This window comes from Anopheles coustani, chromosome 2 (assembly GCF_943734705.1).
Source record: "Anopheles coustani chromosome 2, idAnoCousDA_361_x.2, whole genome shotgun sequence".
Lineage (NCBI taxonomy): Eukaryota > Metazoa > Arthropoda > Insecta > Diptera > Culicidae > Anopheles > Anopheles coustani.
In genome coordinates, this window is record NC_071289.1 from 22,620,682 (window position 1) to 22,646,319 (window position 25,638).

The 25,638-nt window shown below is 46.8% G+C and overlaps 2 protein-coding genes across 2 annotated transcripts in view; one reads left to right on the forward strand and one right to left on the reverse strand.

Annotated features, from left to right (window-relative positions):
• The window catches only part of LOC131263374 (dedicator of cytokinesis protein 9), a 70,733-nt gene extending 45,703 nt beyond the window's left edge, over window positions 1-25,030 (forward strand). Inside the window, exons 2-12 of the mRNA XM_058265563.1 lie at window positions 11,032-11,148; window positions 11,217-11,533; window positions 11,827-12,703; window positions 15,772-16,459; window positions 16,521-16,774; window positions 16,840-17,178; window positions 17,862-20,975; window positions 21,042-21,188; window positions 21,279-21,489; window positions 21,560-21,854; window positions 21,931-25,030. Coding sequence (XP_058121546.1) covers window positions 11,032-11,148; window positions 11,217-11,533; window positions 11,827-12,703; window positions 15,772-16,459; window positions 16,521-16,774; window positions 16,840-17,178; window positions 17,862-20,975; window positions 21,042-21,188; window positions 21,279-21,489; window positions 21,560-21,854; window positions 21,931-22,168 — 6,597 coding nt within the window. The 3' untranslated portion in view covers window positions 22,169-25,030. The remainder of the gene's footprint in view (window positions 1-11,031; window positions 11,149-11,216; window positions 11,534-11,826; window positions 12,704-15,771; window positions 16,460-16,520; window positions 16,775-16,839; window positions 17,179-17,861; window positions 20,976-21,041; window positions 21,189-21,278; window positions 21,490-21,559; window positions 21,855-21,930) is intronic.
• Window positions 13,300-15,413, reverse strand: LOC131263390 (UBX domain-containing protein 7). Its single transcript, XM_058265582.1, has 2 exons — window positions 15,189-15,413; window positions 13,300-15,062 (listed from the first exon to the last, which is right to left on the reverse strand). Exon 2 carries the CDS (start codon window positions 15,060-15,062, stop codon window positions 13,458-13,460), a length of 1,605 nt encoding a protein of 534 aa, XP_058121565.1. The 5' UTR covers window positions 15,189-15,413; the 3' UTR covers window positions 13,300-13,457.
• Window positions 25,031-25,638: the final 608 nt, after the last annotated feature.

Here is a 25,638-nt window from a genome sequence, read left to right on the forward strand (position 1 = left end):
CACCATCCCCCAACGAGCAGCATCGCTAATAAGACGCCCGGTAAAGCCGTGAAAATATGAACACGCGCGTGAGCAATGAGCCGCGGGGCCAAGGCTCTCGTATGGTGCCTTTTTGACACACGCGGAATGATTCGGAGAATCCAGCGTGGCCTGAGAGACCTGCGAACGGGCACTGACAATGGCCGAAGGATGCGGAGCACATAATAAAACAACACAAAAACCACAGTGGGCAGGAACCGAGGGCGGAGCTGGCTTGTTTATCTGTTGCATTTAGCACACGGGGTCCTTCGCCAGTTGTGTTGTTCTTTGCTTGCTTCACGCGGCCGCGCGAAGAGGGTGCACTTTTTCCCCCCCGACTGATCCCGGATTCGGAGGTCCATTTGTACGTGCCGGACAAACGAGATTAACACTTAACGAGATACCATTGAGCATTCCGTCTTGAAGATTTGTATTTCTACTGTTTTATTCCAATAAAGGATTTACTATAAAATAATGCTCTTAAAAATCTATGCAAATCGAAATTTTTAATAATCGTAATAAAAGTCTGGGATTTATTTTAAAATTATACTCTCCGGTTTCATATGCTCGGTCACGTTTGCCGACCACAATGGGACCCCGAGATTCATGTACCGAAGCCTTTGACTCGGCTTTGTATTTCCTCCCGAACCGCCCGATCAAACAATCGAGGCGGAACGAGGGCATCATCACGATCTTCACCCGCCGAACCCACAAGAAACCCCGAGGACCATCTCAAGGACCTTTCTGTTGTACGCCTTTGGAGCTCAAGCCCTGGCTTGTACGTTTATTACAATAAAACCGCAATCTCTTTTGACCCGGCGTGGACGATGCGCGTACCCTTTGGATTCGTCGCACCGATCTGTAATCGTGATCAACTGTTTGCGGTCAAACCGTGCCGTGTGTGTGTGTGTGTGCCGATGGATCCCCAAGAATGTTTGTAATCTTACGAGGTTCCTTTTTACGTGTCTTGTTCACCTCTACAATGGTTGACGTGCTTTAATTTCAGTTCTGTTGTGTGTTTTCTTCATCATCAGCATGTTGTCGATGCACCAACAACTCCTCCTACACGTGTACAGAATCTTTCAAGGAAAACTGGGCAGACGGGTCCACAAGAAATGTCGCGGACACAGTCAGAATCACCAGATTCAACTCGCACACCATTAGTGTCGAATGTGGTAAAAATTTCATTTATTTACACAAGTAAGCTACCGATCGTGTGGCGCAGATTTCGCTGCTTGTGGGAAGAATTGTGGGCGGAATCATTGCACGTATTAATTGATTATAATTTTTATTGCTTTCGGTTGCTAACGAGAAAACATTGTGCCTTGATGGTTTTTCTTTTTACAAATAGAATTGTGCTTCTTTACATTTACTGTAACAAAATCAATTCTGTTGCTGCCTCTGTTACATAACTTATATTTATTAGAATAGCGTTTAATACTACTTCTTTTCTTTTCTTTTTTTGCTTCTATAATAGACTACAACTTGTTCGCAAGTGTCCTGAACAGTTCGTAATCGGTTTCAAATTATTCCTTTCTGGTGACCAGGCGACTGTACCAACGCTCATTTCACGCTTTCCTTTGCTATTTTCTTCTCATTCTACCCTTCGGCACTACTTGTCCCGAGCGCTTCGGTTAATTGACTGCGAGCATAATTGTCCCGCCGGCAACAACATAACTTTGCCATGTTCCCCGTGCGCGGAGACATGTCCGCGAACGAGTGCGATTACACCGCGGGAGATCAGGAGCACCACACATATGGCGTGCGAGTTGAACAACTGTTGCATATAGCGACTCGCATTTCTCTGCAACCTCGCCTCGATCGATTACTCTAACAACCGATCGGAACGCGGAGGTTCGCCTTTTCTTGCGAAAACGGTTGCGATGGGATTGATTTCGTTTAACGCCTCTGTGTTTTTTTGGTTTTGATGTCGCCTCTCGGATGGTGGTGGTGGCAATTATAACATTTTCTCACCTTTCTTGGCACGCGCGCACGCTCGTTGACAGGCTGCCTTTGCGAATTGTCACACGCGCGGTGGAGAATTACTGTTCAATCGGAGCCCGACTCGCGCCCAAGAAGAAGTTGCCGAAGATTATATCGCCCGAGAAGAACGCAGCCGCTACGATGCGTCTTCGTCGTTGTCGTCGTCGTCGTCCCATTCGAAGACAGTAAGGAACCAGCAAACCTGGGTCGAGTCAATAACCGCCAATAAAATCCACACATCCTACTGCTGCTGCGCCGACAACGGGAGGAGGCGTTCGTCGTGATTGGCGTGAATCAATTAACATTCCATCACACGCCACGTACGTCGGGTCGGGGCGTGGTGGTGTGCGAGCAACGCGTGCAATAATTGTGACGCACGGAGCGTGAAGCGCAAGAGAATTGAAATCAGGGAAAAACGAGGACTTCGTTTCAATTCCGGGCAAGAGAGAGGCATCCTTAAGAAAGTTCACCCGTAGCGTTATGGGTGCGTAAGGAATGCGTGGAAGATCAAGAAAGGGGTGACCTTATTGCCTTATATTCTGCCTTTAAAAGAAGGAATAATTGTGGGGTATCGGTCCTTTGCGGTGTGTCACGATCGGTTCGATTTATTTCCCACTCCACCTGATGGTTCTTTATGGCGATCGATCGTATTTTTTTCTTGTTGGAAAGAAATTGAACTGCTTCTTTTAATGCAGGACGATAGTGGTTGAATTGCGTTGTGGATTTGTTTATGTTTTTATTCATTAATTGAACCACAGTTCATCGTACGTCACTCTTATACTTCAAGAGTACTCCATTTTCTAAATATTTATACATTTTTTATAAGTAGCAAATATTATTTGAACTGACGTTTCAGATGGTTTTTGTTGCAAATTTTAAATTCGGATTTTCTTGGCATAATTTTCCCCTTTTTACAGAGCACAAGTCTTAATTATAAGCCTTCCCTTGATTATACATCTTACGATCGTTCCTCACCCTTAAGCGTATATTGTTTATACCCCACGATTAACAACCACCCCGTGGGATCAACGGGATATGATAATAATGCCGTATCAGATATCGGAGTTAATTTACGCTCTCCCGATCGATCGAACGTTACTGATCCGTATCGATCGGATCATTATCTCGCGCGGATTCCGGGGGAAAGCGTTCCGATCGGTCCAATAAGGACGTGGCTCCAGGGACCGTAAATCACGTATCTATCTCCCCAGTTTTCCCACACGGTTAATTACTCACGCCGGCACGGAACGTGCACGATATTGCAATTATGCTGCCGATGGGTACGTCCTCTCGATTGTGATGCGATCGGGTAGAATTATGGCAGGAATCGTTCATCGATCACACGTCGTCCGCATGGCGTGGTTACCGGTTACCGAAGGCGTTTCGTTGGAAATTTTGCGCGCCCGCGTTGCAACAGAGTCCACAATTAGTCCATCGAGCTTCCCACAGGGGATGCCCTAATCCAAGGGAGCGCGCCATTGCGGAATAAAGCCTCATTAAAAGCAACAACTTCTCCGACCTTGGCCCGGAGTCGGCAATGTGATTGAATGTGTTTATCAATTTACCCGAACCTGGTGGCATGCAAAATGCAACGGAAATGACGCTCGGAGCCGGCTTACGAGCCTGTTCCCGGTCGGCAAAAGGTTCCACTCGAATACTGATGACTTTCGTCCCCAGAAGTCTGCGGTTCCCGTTTCGCGGATCGTGTCGAATGCGAGTTGATGAATCTCTCATTTCCAGTTCCCTTTTTTTTGTGTTGCGGTCATGGGCAAGGAAAGCAGGAGGAAAAACGATGATTGAACATTCGATATCGAATGCGCTGCGGTTTGAAATACCAATCACAACAGCAACACTCATCTCTCTTGCCCGAAAGTCCCTGCACCAGCGTGCCGTGCCAGTCCCAGTGTCAAATGAGTTGTTTGAGTTCGCGATCGCTAATTTTTGCCCAACCACTTGAGGGGTTCCCCTTAATAACATAAAATATTAATGACCGTGCGCGGGGAAATCGATTTTATGACATCGCGGCTACCTGAATTTTTGCCCTCTTTGCTGCTCCAAACGTCAACGACAACGTGGATTCCAGATCCGAAAGCGCGCAAGCGTTGGCGAGAGCAATTAATATTCACCGCGCAAAGTCGCCGTTTTATTTTCATTTATTAATGACACTTTGTTGGGCTCGATTCTGATTGCTCGTCGGCGTCGTCGGCCGAGTTCATCGGAATGCCCGATCCTGTGGGAACGATTCTCTAACCTCTTTGCCTCCTTTCTTTTCTACCATCCCAGCCCAGTAACGTCTTTCGTCAAGCGACATGGGGTGTGGGAAAGCAGAAGCAGAAATTAATTCCGCACAATTTTTGCAACCATGTACGTGTTTTTCATACCGAAAACGAAATCGCGGGATGAAGGATTCCTGTTCACCGGCACCGGCAAGAGGTGTCAAATGGTTGTCGAACCATAATTGATGATGATTAATTTGTAAGGCCAAAATTGGGCGGGACAAGAAACAATTGCAAATCAGATTGACAGTTTTTCCTACGCAGATTTTAATTATGTTTCACTTGACATGTATTGATGAGGTTGTTTAAAGTTTGTGGGGGAATTGATAGGGATTCTAAATGGGTTTCGTTCAACAAAATTAACGCTCGCTGTAATTTAGAATAAATTAAAATTTGGTTTAATTTTAACTGGAAAAAAAAGATCTCCATTTTGATCTTTAAGGTTTGTAAATAATATATTTGCTGCCGGCAGATTTGTTGTGGTTCTTCTCCAAGCTTTACCGATGCAAAAATTCAACTCGCCTCTTGTATCCAGGACAATCCGTTTTCCGACCCGAACGCGCGATGCAGCGGATGATAATTTTTCCCGCATCGCATTGTTAAGAGCTTATCAAAATGCAGGCACATTGCCAATTGGTGTGCTTTTTCTACTCTCCCCGTCAAAGTACACCGAGCCCTTTCGCTCTTTCCCGGTCGTGGGACGCTCCGTATGCAAAGTATCAATTAAACCGACATTATGTCAATCAACATGGCATAACGGGGTCCACCGCAAACAAGCCGGAGCCGCCCTCATCGTCGACGTCGTCGTCGGTCTGCGATTGCTGCAAAAGGTAGCACAAAATGATGCACCGCCAGTTTTGACGCACCGACGACAACGGAGCACGGAATCTTTGTGATGTGGAAGTGATGTTTTTGTGCGTGGTAGTTGGAAAGATCGGGGGGAAAAACTCGAACCGAAAACCAGACCGATGCGTCGATGATGGACTTTTCCTGTCCTGTCATCTCTGGACGGAGCTCTTTCTCTTCATTTGATGCACCCTTTTTGATATTGTTGCGTGAGGAAAACAATACGAAGGAAGGGCTGCTTTCCATTCTTTAGAAAGATGTGTGGATTTTTTTCTCTGCACGTTGTTTATGTTATCAGTACAAAAGGAAACCGATCGTCGAACGTATCGCGGGTCAGCCGACGATCGCGATTGCCCTTTCGAATGCTAATCAACCGACTTTTGTGCAGTGCCAATCCAACAATCTAAAAAAGAACCCCACACTGTGTACACGCAGGCCACAAATGTCCAGCATTAAGCGATCGTGCGTAAAAGAAAAACACTTAACGGGGACAGGAAGGTTTTACCGGGATGCTCCGTTGTGGAGAAATCATAAATTGAATCCCATTACAATCAATCTCCTTCTTTCCCCAACAATGCAACGCAACGGCTTCCCATTCCCTGAGTTGTCCTCTCTGCCCTCGGCAGGGCTCGCCTAAAGCAAGATTAATGGTCTCCTTGTGCGCCGGAACGAGCTTTGTCTCCATCCTCCTCCGAGATGTGCAGCAGATGCACCCTTGGATGCACTTTTCTGTGATTTTCTCGGAATCGAGCCCGTTTGCCCATTCATTGATGACAAACCCTACCCTTGGGAGTGTGTGCGAGAGTGAGAGATCGATGGAAGTGATCTTTTAAGTGCATTCGCAGAAGGGAAGTGGACAACAATGCTGCGACCTAGGCGAAGACGATGCAGCGGGAAGGAGGAAGGATCTGGGAAGCAGTTAATACAATGCAGCCGGTGGAGGGAAACAAACAGCTTTAAGAAGATCACCAAAATGTGATCGCTTTTCACTAAAGCGCGCGAGGAAACGGAAACCGAACGTAGGAAGGGAAAAAAACGCTTTCTTCTCCTCGAGAGCGCCTAAAGCAGTGGTGGTAGGTGGAAGATGTATGCTGGACTCACTTTGTTAGTTCGTTTCACTTTTTTCTTGTTTATTTTTGTAGAGCAGAATCAACAATGGGGTGACCGGGGAGGTTGTTTCGCCGTTCCGTGTTCCTGCATACAACAATAACGCGGCCAAGGGGGTAAAACACACACTCACAGACACATCCTCACTAGAAGAAAAAAAGGATACCGTCGAACGCCGCCCGAACTGATTCAAATGAATTTATGCAGCATAAATATTGAATGACTTCGCGAGCGAGCGAGCGCGGGGTCCTAAAGGGCCGCCGAGTTGCGAATGCTTAATGCTACAACACGAACACCAGCGATCGTATGACAAAAAAAAACAAACCCTCCAACTCTTGACCGGCACGATAACGGCACCGGTTGGAAGCCGGAAACCGGCGACAGGGCAACGAAAAGTTGGCGGGGGCCAGCATCAGCGGCGCGCGAATTGAGCCCGTTGTCGGTTGGCCGTACTCACTCACTTCCTGTGCGCATAACGAGCCGTTGTGATGAGGCCAGGGCTCGGGTTTTGCGGTTGACAAAAAGGGCCGAAAAGAACAAACAACCGCACAGCATAGGCAGCAGGCAAAGCATAAGCAACACACGGACGGCAGAGCAGACAACGTGCAAACAGTTCGCCCCAAAGAGAGATCAGCACTCGCCAATAATAATCTTCAAACAAAAGCTCCATGGAGCAGGAAGGGGGGTGGGAAACTGGTGGCCCCGAACTGGCCGAAAAAATAAAAGGACATCCAACGACTCTGTCGTGTGTTTCGTTTTTAGACATTGTGCCGCTTTTGATTTAGGTTGGTTTGTTTGTTTGGACTGTTTTTTTCTGTGTTTTTATTATTTTCCGCTGCACTTTTAATGCGGTGATGGTGCGATAAAATATTTTTCCACACATTTTTCGTGCTTCGTTAATTTCACCAAACGAACACGAAATGGGGGGGATGACAGGGATGGAAAGGGAATAAATATACCACCAATGGAACCGCGAGCGAGCGTATCTCGCTGATGATCGCTTTCTCAGAAGGACGATACATTGATGCAACTAGAGACGTCATACGGTTTTCCTACGACGCGAACTGGTTGCATCATTCGATGCTCCAAGAAGCCGACCCATCCCTGGAGCTATAATCATCATCTATTCCACGCTGGAAGCGTGTGAAACGGGAATTCCTTACCCAGCGACGCAAGGTTTCTTTCGCGCGAAGAACGCACATTTTTTCACTAAACCGATTGAACTACAATTTAATAAAATGGCGCCTAGGAACATGAAAGAATTTCCCGATGCGCTTTTTGCCCCTCCGGTTTGATCCTTCCGCGATGGCGCCGGTCGAAGCGAACAGCATCCCAACCGACCTAAAGACAATGGTCCATAATTTTATTTCCGGCCCCTCCATTCCGGCCTTCGGCACGATGGAGAGAAGAAAATAAAAGCATGGATAGATCTATTTAAAGGGGTATTAACGGGACGCCACGAGCGTTTTACTGGTACGCGTGTACTTTATTTTAAATAGAATTTATTGTACCGCAACAATGTGTACATCCTGAGCGTGTAATGAGCGCGCGTTGGCATTTTTGTCGGCGCTTTGCGGTAAAGGGGAAAATTGACGGTTAGTTCATGGTGTATGTTGTGGGCGAAAGGCAAATCTAAGGTAATTGGAAAAAATTATAAAGCATCGCGCATTGATAAACCACATTGACTTTATGTTGGGAATAGTCTTAACATAAATATTCTTTACGATGAATGGATCACCTTTAGGAGTTATTTCTTATTTTTTCCAAATTCTATATGTTTCACTTACGGAATATATTGACCCAGCGTAGGAATAATTAATGTAAGAATTTTAACGAACAAACGAACATACAAACATTTCCCAAAACAAACATTGAAATATTGTTTTAAAATAAATTAACTTGTTGTTCTATAGAAGTTGAGAAGTCGCAATGAGTTTCTATATAAGAAATGCAAGTTGTGAAAATTGAAACTATCATTGGAAAGCTCCTAGTCCGAACTATCATTCGAACCTGTCAAGACGATCACATAACGATCAGTTTCGCTCGTCTTGTTGACGGTTACTGACTTATCAACTTAACCTGTTTCGCGGTTGTTCGTGCACGCGCAGCCACTAGTTGTCATATATTCTTCCGGTTGAGAAAGCATTTGTTTCCGCCTGCAAATGGCCTCATCCCGTCATCCACCGCCCACATTACGTGAGGTTCACATGCAAGCATTACATGTTTGCGGTCACCTACTTCGTTACACAATCACCTGGCGAGACTAATTGCAGTGTTTTGGTAGTTGGGTTCGTTCGTTTTTCTTTCCAAGTAAACGTATCTGACTCGGTGCGGAAGAATGTGTGGTTTTCCTTGCCGGCGAGAGCATTTACAGTATTAGACCCGACGGTTGACAGTTATAAACTCGGTGGTCCGATGGTGCAGCATAACATGCAAATGGTATTCGTCGTGTGGGACGATGGTAGAGCAATGAAACCATGCGCATAACCGACCGATTCCCGATGTTGGAAACCCGTGCCGGGAATCGTTCCACATGGATGCGTTATTCATGAGAAAGAGGTTCAATCAATCAGAAGAAAGTCGAAACAGTCAAATTAGGGACGGTAATTAATTATTGTTTGATCGCCCTCGCCTTCATCATGAATATTTACCACATGTTTCTGTCAAGTGGGCTTAAATTACGATACCATTGTATTTAGATGATAAGATTTTATTTACTTTCATTCAACATTCATTTATTCTTTGTTGTCTTCGTTTTTTGAATCCTGAAATAAACCTAACCTTTTAATTTTCAAGTCAAGCCGTCAAACCCTAGAAACAATTTTTAAATCATTTCTCAATGTTCACACTCTATCTTTTCTCTACCTTTGCGCAAGATATTGCGGCCCGGGGTTCTTATCCTGTTACCTCCCATTCCCGTCGCCAAGTACCGATTTTTGACTCGTTTATGATTTATAAACGATCACGATCATAGCCACGGCCACAGTTTTGATCGATCGCAATGTTGCCGCGAAGAGAAACAGGAGATCAGCACATAAACCCCGAACGGTATCAAACCATTAAAAACCACACGTCCAAAGTAGCGTCCAAAGCTTTTCCATAAGCTCGGTGCCGAAATTCCCAACTGGCTTAATCGTTCGCAAATGCCGGGTGATCATGCTGCTCCGGCGGCGCTCCGGTGCATATCGATATCGATCGTTCGAGATCACTTCCCGTCCGAGATCCCCATTTCCCCGCAGCGATGGAGAGAGAGAGAGAGAGTAGGCCCACCGCGATAATCATTACGATCAGCATCATTATTAGCATGCGGTTCGGATGGGGTTTCGGATATGCACACGTCGGTGATCGCCGTCCCCTTCCGATATTAGGGTATCCCATCAGTAAAAAAAAGGAATGAAAGGAAAAAACTGCATTCAAGCTGCAAGCCGCGCGCCCGAGACAAGCCGAACGCGATGATGAATGGCCTCGAGTTTGCAATCAGCGCGCCCGCTTGCACACCCCATAATGAACATCATTGTAGGGACAATTAGCACGGGAAAGGCCGAGGGAAAACCCGGAGGAAAACAAAAGACTCAAAGCGACGAACCCCCCGCTTTGGATGGGATATCGAGCCTTATCGGAGTACTCGTTATGTGAGAGGGAAATAGAACGACAAAGCGCTAGCAGTGAACTTCTCTTCATCGGCCAGAGGGGGGAGGGGAGGACTCGATGAAATTCCGATTATCCTCGCCCGGCATACACCGGATGCAGCAACAGTGGGGTTCTCCTTTTCGTTCCGTACACTCTCGCCTTGAGTAGTAGTGTATGGCGTTGATTTTTTATTATTATCATTACTACAATTATTGTTATTATTATTCGGCACTCTGCGCGAGGGATGCGGTACCGCGACCCGGAGAGTGTTACCGATCGATTTGGCTGCAGGCTAAACTTGAAGCAGATACATTCCACCCGAAAAGAACGCATTTCACGATTGTGTGATGAACAGCGGGCAGGTGCGGGATGATGGAGGGAACGCCAAAGATCTGGCGCGGTAAAAACATAATCTTTCTCGCAATCCACTTGAGATGCGTTGTGTACGCCGCAAGAAACGAGCGTCGAATTTGTCGTGGATTATTGCGACGGTACGGCGAAGATGAAACCCCCAGAGAAAAAAGATTCCCCAAAATGCCCGGATCGGGTCCAGACGGGCGAAAATTATGGTTTAACACACCGACAAAAATGCTCCGTGTGTGTGTAAAAAGGAAAAAGAAACTGCTTGGTAGAATGAAAAAAAAAACGGCAACAGAGAAAATGGCTTAAATCGGACGGTACAACGCCTTATTACCCTTTTCCGCGCGAGCCCTTTCGGGTTTTCACATTTTCTGGTGGAAACCATATTGACCGGGGAAGGAAACTCCGCGTGCAAGCAGGTGGCGGCATCGAATGGGGCTGGTTGCCCCGTTTGTGCCGCCCCGGCAATGATTACGTATTGGATTTTTATTTTCAATTTAAGTTTTAATAATCATCGGCTGCGATTGTCCTTAATCATGGGGGCCAGATACAGAGGATACGGCGCACGTTACAGCGAGTGGCCCGTAATCGGTAATGCACCAGCCATTGGGAGCCAACCAAACGGAGGATGTAAAACAAGCGGTGGATTTTTCATTTAATTTCCTGTAGAAGACGAAGAAAGACACCATGGTGGATGGGGATGGGAAACGGCATTATTTAAATTCACCTTTAGGGCTCAATTAAATTAAACCAAAGATCGACTAAATGCTTATGGTTCTTTTCCCTGCTTCGGCGCTTTTCTTGCTTCCAGACGAAACCAGTTATAGTCGAGCCGATCGACTTCGAAGCGTTCGTCCTCAAGAACAGGACGCTGATACAGAACGATCCCCAGCGGGAACTGCTGCTCTACCCCAACGATGACGTATCGGTAAGCTAAAACCCGTCTCTGGCCGTCCCACCTCCAAGCGTGGTTAATATGTTTCTTTACCTCACTAGGAAAACCTGCAACCAAAGAAGTTCCGCACGGTACACAGTAACATTCCTGGCAACGCAAGTTCCACAGCGCCGGTCGCAACGAGTAATGGATCGCGAAAGGCAAGTAGTGACAGTAGTGGGTCTTCGGCCGGTAGTAGAAATGGCACCCCGACGAGCAATCGATCACTTCCGACGACTACGACGACGGCGGTATCTGGTTCGAACGTGGCGGGAGGACTTTTGTTAACTCGACAAGCGCTTCACACGTACGAGTCGCCGAATCACCTCATCCACTACAAGTACAGCAAGTACGGCGGAACATGCTACGAGTTGCCACGGTAAGCATTAGTTCTATGTAAAGAAAATAACTCTGGTAAGATTACAATACGCGTTAAATTACATAAAAACATCGGCAAAAGATACATTTCAAACGATTCGATCCGAAAATCCCTTTTTTCCCGTGTTTGAAAATAAATAAAGGAACCCCTTATGGCCAACTTCGATCAATTTGGTGTTTTATTTCTTCATCGGTATTTAAACTTCAAACTCAGTAGGCAGGTTTTAGATGTTCGTTTGCCTAAATTGAAAGTATTGACACGATGTTCCGAATCCCGTTCCGCCGCACCAACAGAATATCGCCGTCGGAGGAGCTGAAGGAAGAGGTGTACGAGGTGGACACCGACCCGGACCGGCTGGACGAGCAGATGACCCGCTCCCAGGCGGATACGATCGCGAAGCAGGGCTACCTGTACAAGGGTCCAGACACCAGCTCGGACCGCATGTTTGCGCACATCGGCTCGAAGTCGTTCAAGAAGCGCTACTGCGCCCTCCGGAAGGAGATCGACGGTGCGTACTTTCTCGAGCTGTACAAGGACGAGAAGCAGTCGGAGGCGAAGGCAACGATCGCCATGGAGGTGTGCACGGAGGTGGTACCGAATCCGAAGAAGGGCCGGTTTTGCTTCGAGCTGAAGCTGAAGATGAACGACGGCCCACCGAAGTCGGTTACACTGGCGGCGGACGACGAGGCGGAGATGGAGGACTGGTTGCGGCGGATCGCGTCCGTGCTCGAACAGAACCGGCTGCAGGAGGACAAGCGGTTGGCTTCGCTGGAGCGCACGATTGCACCGCCACTGCCGGCCAGCCCCAGCACGATGCAGTACGGCACGCTGAAGGGTCTGGAGCAGAGTATGAATCCGCAGTTGAACCGGTATGCCCGTGAAACGGACCAATCGATTGCACAGGCGCGACGTGATAACCGGAAGCGGCTGTTCGGCGGGCAGCAGATGCTCTTCTTACAGTCGGCCGGCGGATGTGGCACAACGTCGGGAGCGGCGGTAGCAATAGCGGCACAGATGAACAAATCTACCGAAGCGGCGATCGAACCTTACCGGGTACAGTTTGGCCAGCGGATACTGATCAAGTGCGATTCCTTGCGCTTCCGGTTGCTGGGCCCGATCGATGGCGTAAATGGGGCTCCACCGCCGGATTCTGAGGCACCACTCTGTCAGGTAGGTGACCATTTTTTTGAAATTTCTTTCCCCAAACTAATTTTTCTACATTCTGGCATGGTTTTGGTAATCTAATAACTCTTTTTTATTTTGGTTAAATGGTTTGTAATCATAACTTGATATTGAAAAGTGATCGACACGTATTTTAAAGTATAGTGAAACATAAGATACAACTTAACCATCTCGTTAGCGAAACTATGTTTTTTCCAATTTTTTTGATTCATTTGAAAACGGTTTCCTTGATAAAATATGCAAAACAGTTCTGAGCAACTAATTGAGAAAGTTGTTTTTCAACTCTTAAGGTACTTCTTAGTGAAGTTTTGTTTTTAATACAATTCTTAGTTTATTGATCGTTCCTGTTTGATAAGTTATTCCTTTCTTCAACGCCTGCATACATCTATACATTTCCAAACTCATTCGCGATGATCCCAGGGCGAATTGAATTTAAATCTGTTTCTTATACCAAATCTATCCATATCCTATCCATCCACTTCCACTTATTTGTCTTTTAGAACTGTTTAAAAAACAAAAGATTCTCTTGCGCCTTAAATTAACCGTCTCAATTTTCGGATAAAATAAACCCATGATTGTGGAAATATCTTATAAACAAATTATTTATATCCAGATACATTAAAAACAGAATGCAATGAATCATTTATACATCCATGCCGTAAATGGGACATTGGAGACATACGTTTAATAATGCAGGCAAATCGTCTGGCACACGTAAAAACGAACTCTCTCCCGATTCAATCTAATCGTCCGTTGTCACGTGAATCACGGCGTTCGGGTGAATCTTCAACTCGAGCAGCGTTTTGGCGGGATCCAGCGAAGACAGATCAGCCTTAATCGCCTGACAGAAGAACCGCACGTCCATAGAGTCGCCGCTGTTCGGGAAATGCTTTTCGTACTTCTGACGCAGCTTCGCCATCGCCCGCTCGAGCGTGCGGGAACTGCGGAAAAATAACCGCTCCGTCACATTTCCCGGCATTTTGAGTAGAATGCGCGTCTTTTGATCCGGTGCGAGTGTGGACTCGGAATCGGAACTAAGAGCCGTGGGTTTACTTGTCACATCTTCTATTTCCCAGGGTTGCAGCTCTGCTTCTTTGATTTCTGCTTTCGAGGGTTCAACAGTACCAGCATCATTGGCTGATTTTTCATGTGCTTCCACCTTTTCCCTTGCGGACGACGAAGGGCCTGCCTTCGGAAGTTTGCTGGCGGAAGAAGTTGAGCCTCCGGCCGATGGTACTACTGCCACTGATCGCGAATTGTCATCGCTTTCACTTTCACTGTCGGTGATCTCCTGAAAGTCATCGTCGTCGTCATCGATCACGGTGACCCATCGGTTCCGCTGGTTGTTCGTTCCGCTTGTAGTTGCTACCGACGATTGCTTACTGGTTCCGCTACTGCTACCTTGGCCACTGCTTCCCGCGCTAGTGCTGGTGCTAGTGGTGGCACTTCCAAAAATTTTCGCTCCGTTCGACGACGAGGAAGTTGACGGTCCCATGCCAAGCATGTAGCTTTGGCTCACGTTAATCTCTTTTCCGTGCGGCGATTTATTTTCCACCAGGAATGCTTTGAGCGTTTGCAAAAACCGGCTCGGTGACGACAGGTCGTCGGAGGAAAAATTCCGTACCTCCTCGCCGGTGCGCGGATCGATCATACCGATGTACGGTTCCGAGTGGACCTTGTAGAACGTCTTAAACTTTGCCCCGTCGGTCGTTTTGTTCGACTGCTGCCAAAACACAAGATGCCGCCGCATAAACTCTTTCAGCTGGGCGTCTGACCAAAGGTCCCGGTTGAGCGTTTGGCAGCTGAAGTTCAGATCGTCCTGTAAGTTTACCAGCAGCCACCGGTCGACCGAGCGACCGTGTCGTTGGGCCAGATCGAACCCGCCGGAGAAAAGAATATCGAACGGTGGCATAAAGAGTGCCTCGAGGCGGGTGATTTTCTTTGCCGACGGTCCATTGTCCTGTTGCATCAGCATCTGCTCCTGGATGCGTCCCTCGAGCTCGAAGTTTCGAAACGGGACCTCGGTAATGACGGCACCACGTCGCTTCCCGATCCGTGCCCGGTTTGTTTCAATCTGTGGAAGTAGAATTTCCGTCTTCCTCGGAATCGGTGCACGTACGTTGTCGTCGTCGTTGATGACGGCGGAACGTGCCGCAGCGGGTGCCGGATCCGAATCATCGTCGATTACAACCGGCGGTTCGGGATTCAGTATGCCCTCCGGGTTTTCAAAGAACGCATTAATGGCACCTTCTAGATTGCCGTTGTATGCCGTGAGAAGATTCGTGGCCGGTCCCTCTTCCAGGCCGGTGATTTCGGTCAAAGCCCGTACGTTTTCTTCGCTCGCCATCTAAAATCGAACACACAAAACGACACAAATCAGCTTCGAATTCTTACGTGAACCCGCGGTTGCTACGGCTCATTCGCACTTTTTGCAAACGATCAATCTAGACCTCCAGCATCGCACCAAACTTACCGTGTTTCAGCACCGAAGAAAACGAGGACCACACGGATGATGGCGATGTAGAAGCAGCTCACAGAGATGCTCGAAAATGTACAATTTACTGTCCGGCACGATTGTATAACACTGGTTTCAACGACTGGATGCGTTTATCTATCGATTTTCACCATTTTCAACACGAATGCACTCGAAATTCACGCACAGTATTCGCATTTATGAAGACGATATGCCGCGGCGTGCCCGCCGAGCGCAAGTTTGCAATACAAATCTGACTTGACAGAAAATTGTCGAAAACTTCAGGTTATGCACGCACCCAAGTCAAACGTCAAAACCGTGTTGTGCACAACCTGAATTCTGTACACACCTTGTTTTGCTTACCTCGGTTTATACGTCTTCTATGATGGTACCTTGGCTGTAGACATCTTGTCGCAGAAATGGCGCGTAATAGTTTCGTTGAATTTTTAACGAAGCGTTGTTCAATCGCACGTGGTGTTTTTCATTTATGTATTTAATGTTTAAAAATAAAGTTTATGCAATATGAAATTGTAGTGACTGTTTTTATGATTTGAACTTTATTTTCTCCTCTTCTTATTTTCAGATCGAGCCATATCTTACCAGCGTAGCACTGTACGACGCACGGGCTGGCCGGAAATTGACGGAAAACTTCTACTTCGATCTGAACAAGGACCACGTACGCGAGCTCTTGTCCAGCACTTGCAAATCGGAACGGCCCCTCTGCACTTCCCCAAAGGCATCGAACAAGTCCCACCAAAATGGCAATGGTACGCTAAAACCCGTCCGCGCAAAATGCGACACCAGTGACGATCTGCTACATTCCGATGCGGTCACCAAAGAATGGCTGGCTCGAACCAAACAGGCTATCTTTAACGTTACCGTACCACATGCGGACATTTTCATCGTCGTCCGCATCGACAAGATCCTCCAGGGTGCCATCAATCCATCAGTTGAACCCTACCTTAAAGCGACCAAGGATCCGAAGGTGCTGAGCAAGTTGCAGAAAGCGATCAAACAGTACGCACTGAAGTGTGGCCACTATCGGATGCCGTTCGCTTGGGCCGCGCGCCCTCTGTTCCAGCTGTACAGCAACGATCTCGATACGTCGTACGAGTTTCCAGCTATTTACCGGCAGGAGGGAGCGAAACTGAAGGACGAAGAGTTGTTGAAGCTGCTGGCGGAGTATCGCAAACCGGACAAATTTAGCAAACTGACTGTGATACCTGGCTCGCTGAAGATTTACATAGAACCCTTGAACGAACTGCCCAAAAGTGAGTTTGTGATACAAATATTTCTGCAGGGTAGTTAATCTGATTGATTTCTGTTTTTTAGACTGCCTCACGAATAGTTTGGTACCGCTAAACCCATTTCCGATACCACCTGCGACTGAACCGACGCTGGAAGTGACAGAATTTGCCAACAACACCGAACAATACCTCCACCCGTATGTCCAGTTTGTCAACCACCTGTTTGTGTATCCGCTTCACTTGAATTACGATAGCCAAAAAATCTTCTCCCGAGCACGCAACATTGCCGTTACTGTGGAACTACGTGATAGCGATACAGCCGAGGCAAAATCCATTGAGGTAGTGGAAGAGTAGTATTTTTTTTGTGGACTATTCTTATTCGTGTTAATTCATTTTATTTGTAGTGTATCTACGGTCGTCCTGGTCAGGAGATGTTAGTCTCGCAAATGTCCTGCCCGGTGCTGCATCACAACACCAACCCCACGTGGTACGAAGAGATAAAACTCCGTCTACCGCTCAACATTACGCCCCAGCACCATCTCCTGTTTTCATTCTTCCACGTTTCGTGTAACATTGCGAAGAAAAAGGACCTTACCACCACAAGCACCGAGACGCCGGTCGGGTACGCTTGGCTGCCACTGCTTACGAAGGGCAAAATCAATGTAGAAGAACAATGCCTTCCGGTGGCCGCATCTCTGCCAGTTGGATACCTCTCGATACAGCCGCTCGGTCTGGGAAAGGGGGTAAGTTTGGACGTGGTTCTAGCAAAAATAAGGAAATAGTGGACAAATTCGCAAAACGCATACAAAAATGCGCGATCGATAGTTTGCATGCATGCTCTCGTTAGCGCTAACACTACTAATAAGAAACGTTGCTCATAAACGGTAAACGTATCGTTTCGTATCATGTTCCATCAAGTAATTATAAAATTTATTCAACCATTTTTTGTTATTAAAAAAAAACTGAACATAACTGCTTATAGTTTTTGTCAGACATTTTATCTTCAAAAGCTTAAAAGTTAGTTCAGTCAACCCTCCCTTTATGTTACGTATCTATAAAACTAATCGAACATTACTTTGAATAATCCTTTACTTGCTTCAGCATACAAATCGCTCATCAACGAATGTTTTGCGTTTATAAGACACTTAACAAAGATGGAACATGTGACGAGGATTCGTAATATAATTTTACATTTACATTAGACAAACACGTTTACATTAACACTTGTAGAAAAATCTAACCTATTTCCATGTGTATGTTTTCTTATCTCTCTTCTCTCTGTGCCTGCGACCTGCTCTCTGTATTGTTTTGGCTCCTCTTTTTCCCCTCGTCATTGCATTCCCCTACCTCAATCATCCCATTTGCTCCTCATCGAAACGAAAAAAAACACTTGTTCCTTGGCTACAAACCGTTCCCATTCGTTTAGCAGAATGCCGGCCCGGATGTGCAGTGGATCGACAATCAGAGGCCAATCTTTACCATCAGCTTACGACTCGACTCAACCGTGCTCACCACGGATCAGCATCTGCACAATCTCTTCCTGCACGCCGAGCGGTTAATGGAGCACTCGAAAACTGTCGCCCCACCGGATACGACGGAAACGTGCAAAATCCTGAAGGCCGCCCATGCCATCCAGATCGGATCGCTGATCACGTTCCTGCCGACGATCCTGAACCAACTGTTTTCGCTACTCGTGGCCACGACGAACGAGGAGGTTGGTCTGAACATTATCCGGTTGTTGGTCAATCTGTTCCACATGGTGGCAGAAGAAGCGAAACGGAAGGAACTGCTGACGGCGTACGTGAAGTATGTGTACCGGATCGACAGTCAACCGGTTAACGGTTGCTCGCCGACTTCGCAGCACGTAAGCACGGTCCATGGGGAGCTGTGTCGCCATCTTCCCACGTTGCTGCACCCGAACAACACCGACTTTCTGCTGGTGAACAAATTCATGAAGTTTTCCGGCATCTTTTTCGAGGTGATCGTGAAGAGTATGGCACAGTATCTGCTCTCGACGGGACGCATCAAGATGCAGCGTAACGAGCGCTTTCCAAAGGAGTTTTCTACCCGTATCGAAGCCCTGTTTCAGGTGCTTGTGCCCTACATCAGCTCGCGCCATAAAGATCTACCACTCGAGACGGATCAGCTCAACCAGAGCCTTTCGGTGTTTGTGAAGCGGTGTCTCTCCTTCATGGACCGAGGGTTCGTATTCCGGCTGATCCGGGTGTATATGGATCGCTGGGGCCCGGGAGATTCGCGTGTCCTTCAGGAGTACAAGTTTTCCTTCCTGCGGGAGGTTTGCTCGCACGAGCACTACGTCCCGCTGAACCTTCCCTTCATGCTGACACCGAATAATCGCGCACCGGACCTTCTGCAACAGTTTTGCCTCTCGGAGGAGTACTGCCGGCAGCACTTCCTCGTTGGAATTCTGCTGCAGGAGGTGAAAAGTTCACTGAACGAGGTGAGCCACATCCGGCGGATGGGCTTGGTTACGCTAAAGGAGTTGCTGGCCAAACACGACCTGGACGATCGGTACCAGAACAAAGGTCAGCTGGGTCGGCTTGCGATGCTGTACGTGCCATGGTTGGGGATTGTGTTGGAGAACCTTAACCGCATCTCCGATGGATCGCCGCGAAGAAACAAAGATACGGTTGGAGGGAACAGGATTTCGTGCAGCAGTAGCTATGTGTTCGCACGCGATTCACTTCCAACGCTTACGAGCGCGACCCCATCAGCCGTTGTCTCGCAAACTAGCACACCAAAGTCTCGCTCGAACCGGGTGACAATGTTCATCGAGTACACGAGTCCCATCCGGTCGTCCTTGCACCTGAAGGATAACAGCTTTCTAGCCGCCATCGCCGGGCAAACGTCGAGTAACCTCTCGAACGGCCATTCGACTAGTTCACTCAACTCAGACTGTTCCACCCTCTCGCAGGACGGGACGGTAGTGATACGGAACCACTTTAACGAGTCGCACTCGAACTCGGCCCGCCCGAGTCATGCGCGCTCGGTCAGCGTAACCCAACCGACCATCATCCAGCGGACGGATAAGTTTTCCGTGAGCGAAACCAAAGACCTGCTGATAAGCTTCCTGTTTGTGGTGAAGCACCTCTCGCCGGAGCACATGATCGCCTGGTGGCACAACTGCACCGAGAGTGAAACGGTTCAGTTCTTTACCGTGCTGGATCTGTGTCTGCTGTACTTCCGCTACGTCGGTAAAAAGCACGTGCAGGTACCGAGCGATGGAACGAAAGATGCACGTAGTAATAAGGCGGCTAAAGCGAGCACGCTGCCGGCACGAGTACTCCCGGCAAGTGTTACCAATGGGGAGTCTGGGTTTGAGTCGGGTACACTGAATCACACCGCCAACCGGGAGAATTTGGTCGAAGAAACGCTCCGATTGAAGCAAGCCCTATACGAATCGAACCTTGCGACTGAGATCGGACTCGTAGTACTCGACTGTATGGGCCTCTACTCGGTACAGTTTCGCGATTCGATGCTCGAAGGCACCGTGCTGCCAAAGATTGCTCGGGTTTACCTTCGCTTCCTGCAACTTGGACAATCGGAATCCCTCTCCCGGCATGTGTTTGCTGCGTTGCGTGCATTCATCAACAACTTCTCGCAGGCACTCTTCAAGGGTACGGCCGTACTGTGTGGGCAGCTTGTGTACGAGCTTCTCAAGTGTTGCGATAGCCGGTTGGCAAGCTTGCGCCAGGAAGCGTGTGCCGTCCTCTACCTCCTGATGCGCAGTAACTTTGAGTTCAGTGGACGCAAGGGATTGACGCGAGTGCACCTGCAGGTGATCATATCCGTGTCGCAGATGATCGGCAATGTGATCGGGCTGAACAATGCCCGCTTCCAGGAGTCGCTTTCGACGATCAACAACTACGCCAGCAGTGACAAGGCGATGAAGGGTACCGGGTTTCCGATGGAGGTGAAGGACCTAACGCGTCGTGTCCGAACCGTCCTGATGGCGACCGCACAGATGCAGGCGCACCACATGGATCCGGAACGGCTGCTCGAGCTGCAACACTCGTTGGCGAACTCGTACGCTTCCACACCGGAGCTTCGCCAAACGTGGCTAACGTCGATGGCCAACAATCACCTACAGAACGGAAACATATCGGAGGCGGCCTGCTGCTACTTGCACATTGCGGCGCTCGTTTCGGAGTACCTCAAGCTGAAAGGTTGTTCGTCGGTGGCGCAAGGTGCGGAATCGTTTGGGCGAATTTCGCGCAATATCCCACGGGATGAGAAGGGTTTAAAGCTGGACAGTGGCACACAGGACTCGCAGTACACGGAACAGTTCCTGCTGGAGAAGCTAAAGGAGTGTGCCGAGTATTTGGATCGGGCGGAGCGGCTCGAGTGTCTCGGTGAGCTTTACCGGTTGATCGTTCCGATACTGGAGTCCCGGCGGGACTACCATGGGCTGACGCAGTGCTACGAACACCTGGCGCAGGCGTACAATCGTGTGATCGAATTTACCAAATCGGGCAAGAGGCTGTTGGGGCGGTTCTATCGTGTGATTTTCTTCGGTCAGGTAGGCTTTTCCTTCCCCATTGTGTGTCTTTTCCGATATCTGACGTCTGTTTCGTTTCTTTTCTAGGCATATTTCGAAGAGGAGAATGGAGTAGAGTACATTTACAAGGAACCCAAAGTGACATCGTTGAGTGAAATTTCCGAACGCTTGCACAAACAATACCGAGACAAGTTTGGGCCCGATAACGTTAAGATCCTTATGGATTCTTCACCGGTGAGTAGATGTTTCCCCGAACACGTCAGTACGTTTAGGACCGGTTTTGCATGTTTTCTAATACTTCTGCGCTTTGTTCTTCAACCATAGGTTGACCAGTCGACGCTAGATCCAAAGATTGCCTACATTCAGGTGACACACGTTACGCCATACTATTGTAAGGACGAGTTGGAAATGCGGCAAACGGAATTCGAACAGAACCACGACGTGGATACGTTCATGTACGAAACACCATTCACCCCATCCGGTTCTGCGCACGGTGCCGTCGAGGATCAGTGGAAACGAAGAACCATTTTGACAAGTAAGTGTCCGGAATGTGGCCTATCGTGAATTAGGTGATGATTCCTTGTTTTTACGTCCTCCTCTTCTAGCATTACACAGTTTCCCGTACGTGCTGAAACGTATTCCGGTGCGCGATCGACAATCGCACGAGCTAAGCCCGATCGAGGTAGCGATCGATGAGATGCAGACAAAGATCGCCGAACTGGAGGAGATCGTGATGGGACCGATCGATCTGAAGAAGCTGCAGCTGCGACTGCAGGGCAGTGTTGCCGTAACGGTAAACGCTGGCCCACTGGCGTACGCCTCGGCCTTCCTAGATCCGGCCAAAACGAGCGTCAAGAAGTATCCGTTCGATAAGGTGGAAGAGCTGAAGGAAGTGTTCCGGTAGGTAGCGGAAAACGCTAAACGTATGATAAATGAACGATTTCTAGCTGACGCCTTTGGTTGATTATCTTTTTAGGGATTTTATAAAAATATGCTACACGGTCCTTCAAATCAATGCCAACCTCATCTCGGCCGATCAACGCGAGTACCATAGTGCGCTGAAGGAAAATTACGAAAACCTTTGCTCGGCACTGAGCGATCTACTCGGAGAAATCGTTTACCCGCATGACGATGGTAACAATAATGCTCACCGACACAGTCTGGCACTGTTTAGTGCTATCAGTGGTGCCCCGACAAATTCCAGTACGGCTTAAACTGTGCCGCTACCTACGAGCTCGTGATAAACAAAAAATGCACAAACATAAAACGGAAGCTCCGTTTTAGAGGATGGATGGAGGAGGATATTCGGCTGGGTTTCAAAGAAATAATATTGACTGAAGATCGTCTAGGTTTGCGCAGGTTCGTGCAATGAAACGCGCAGACGAACAAAAATTGAATTTTACTCACAAACAAACACACACACACACACTTTTTCACACGTGCTCAAACAAATGTTAAACCACAAAAATATGAAAAAATCTACAGTATGCTTCACGATATTCTACAAAGTAGATAGTGACCATTAGAAATTCGTACACTAAGCCGTTGGGAATGGCAGTTGTTTTGAAAATGAACGGTGAAACAAAAATATATCAATACGTTGTTACTGATATTTTGATCAAAAGTGAAACAAATGTCAAAAATACTTATAACAAGCGATATTATTTCGGTTAACTAACCGCCTAGCGGTTTGTTTCATCGATATACTTTCCGTTTCCTGTTTGACTATACATAACTATAACTATTTGAAATATTTTATAAACTACGTACAACAGTAACATTTGTATCGTTCAAACTCTTTGGAAGCGCACACGTAACACCGTTTATATCCTTTTGGGAACGACTACACTAGCAAAAGATAGGAAAAAAAAACAATTTACTACTAATTAAAGGCATTCAAATCATTAAGCGAAAATTTTCAACCAATCGTACTACGCTCCACGCAAGGCCTTCGCGCATTGGAAAAAGGAAGGGTAAAAAGTTGCTCTCTGACCTGACCGGAGCGTGAACCTTTGCTTGAACGCCATTCGGTTGGTTGGACTTTTCAAATTGGAACTTACCTCGCATAACTTAGTTTCAGTTTTTGTGGTCCTATTTGTGTATTTGTGAAAAAAGGAACAGCAAGAAAAGCCTTTGTCCTTAGAAGAAGTCAATTCGGATTTGGACAAGGTAAAATATGTGTGTACATAATGTAAGTTAAGGAAGGACAGGAGCTTCGGATAGCTCTTTGTGTCGTAACGTTACGTACACGAAATGTGTATGTGCAAAAGTTGATGTGATCGCGAGATCGAGAAAGGAAATATTTATTTACTTTGCATTGTATCAAAAACTCCGATTAATTATACGCTTCAATTGTTAGGTTTTGTGCACCCGTACGATGTATATTATGATAATTTAATGTAAGTTCTATAGGCGTTGTTATTCTTAGTAAGAATGCGATCATATGTCTCCCCGGGATAATTGTAGATTTTACGCAGAATGTCCTTAAAAGAAGCTCATGTTGACGACAACAAAAGTAGATTTGAATCTCAACCCACACTCTCTAGCTGACCATAACGTTTCTCGATTATAACAACTCTTACCCTATCTGAAGTAAAGACTGTCTCCAGCGGAATGAAACAAATGACTCAATCTGATCGAATCTTACAGGGCACCTTTTTATGACACTTTGCACCGGAATAATACTTCCACATTTTTCCACCATCGATAAGTATATATCACTATATCCAACACCAAGCAGTTGACATATGATAAGCAATTTCCGTTTCGCTTGTAGTGTAGTGTACTGTATCTGTAAGTTAACTTTTAATCTACGTGCCAGCTTTTTACGTGTGACACGAAGCAGTAAGGAACAACACCAGAAAGCAGTGCCATCCGGTGAAACCGGCGTGGCGTGGAACTGGCGTCACCGATTGGTACTGGATGGCACATTTACATATGTTTAGGTTTGTGAGTCTCCTCTCTCGCTCCCATGTACATTTTGGATAGTAATTTATCGTCTTTAATTTGTGTATCAAACCACACCCGTTGAATAGTTTAAACTCCTATCGTACAAAAATTCTTATCAGCAAACAAATATAGAGTTTTAAATTTTTACAACGGGTTAGCCTATTGCCTATTGATTTTGAAATGAGGAACGGTTCCCTACAGTGTATGTGTCGTTTCCTTTCCGTGATCTTTTATTATTAATATATAATCGTGAACAAATGTCTGAATTTTTTGTGATCGATTGAAGGATCATGCAGGACTATGCGCTAGTCATAATGCTCAGAACAGTGGTTATGCTTCGCTTCGCTTCGGAATAGAGTATAGAAAATGTGTGTATCTACTACTTTTATCAAACATTGTTGTTGGCAGCGACCAAGTAAACTTAATAAGTTCATGACTGTACCTATATGTTTGCGCGGACCGAGAGTTAGAAGAAAATGGTAAGGAAAATAGAGCTGACGCTTTCCGATGCTTAGCAACCGTTGTTATGTGTTTCCTGTTGGTTTGGATAGCAGGATTCATTTTGTGGTGTTTATTAATGAATTAGGCTGAATGTCAGTCGGAATTATTATTCACTGTACATGTGTTTCTGGATTGTAAAGTTTAATATATTCGTCTATCTATTTGTGTATGATCGATTATCAACCAACTGTACTCGTATCCTTTACTTCGCCTTCTTGTAGAAGTTGGCTTTCCCAGTTCTCATATTGTGGCATTTGAATTAGAAGGCGTTTAAATTAGAAGGCAGCCTTACAAGCGGCGTGAAAAGAATCAAATTTGAAGAAAAATTCCAATGACATTATTGAACCGACAAGAGAGTGGGTTTTAGGCGCCCACATAGAATCTGACAAAACGGATTTACTCATCTAGCGTATAAGTAGGCCATATTCAATGCTTGTATACTATACACAATCACGAGCAGGAAGATATACAAGCAGCCGTACACAATTACCAGTAAAAAAGGGTTTAAAACTAGGAAATTTATCGAACTTTAAAATACCACCTCTGTTCTGTGTGCTCCGTGTGGATGTAATGCATTGAAAACGGTAAGGACGAGTGGGTTAACGCTACTGCACCGTGGTTAATTCAATAAATAACAATAGAAACATTACACTCGATTTGTTCAACACATTTGTGTTGTTTCCGAAAATGATAAATTCAGCATCCCGTTTTCCGTTTCCTAGGCATTTGGAACCGCCTCCCTGTTCCGGTTCGTTCAACGGAAATATTCAAATTAATCGATGACCAACTTCCGGGGGACTATCGAAATTTGCTCATGGATGGACGTTCCTTAAAATTCTAGCTCGTGGAAATGAGTACCCCTGTGTGAGTGTTTGTAAGTTTTCCTTGCTATTCCTCCGACCCTACCCTTTTCCCTCCACATCTGCTCATGGGTGGAAAATATTCGAGAGAAGAGTGCCCTCCCGCTGAATCTCCTCTCTAAAATAATCAAGGACTTGTTTGTATTGTTTAGGTAGCCTCAGCAACGCGCCTCACAACGCCTCCTATTCGAAATGGAATAAAAACATACCCAAACCGACACAAACACACCCGCACGATTTTCCCGCTGCGAATGTGTGCGCGCGCATCCTCGTGTACCGCGGTATGGACTAGTTACACGGTACGAGCGTATGCGTGTATCCTGTGGAAAATTCGATCGTCCTTTCCAGGGGCCATTTTTCGGAGACGCTGGGAA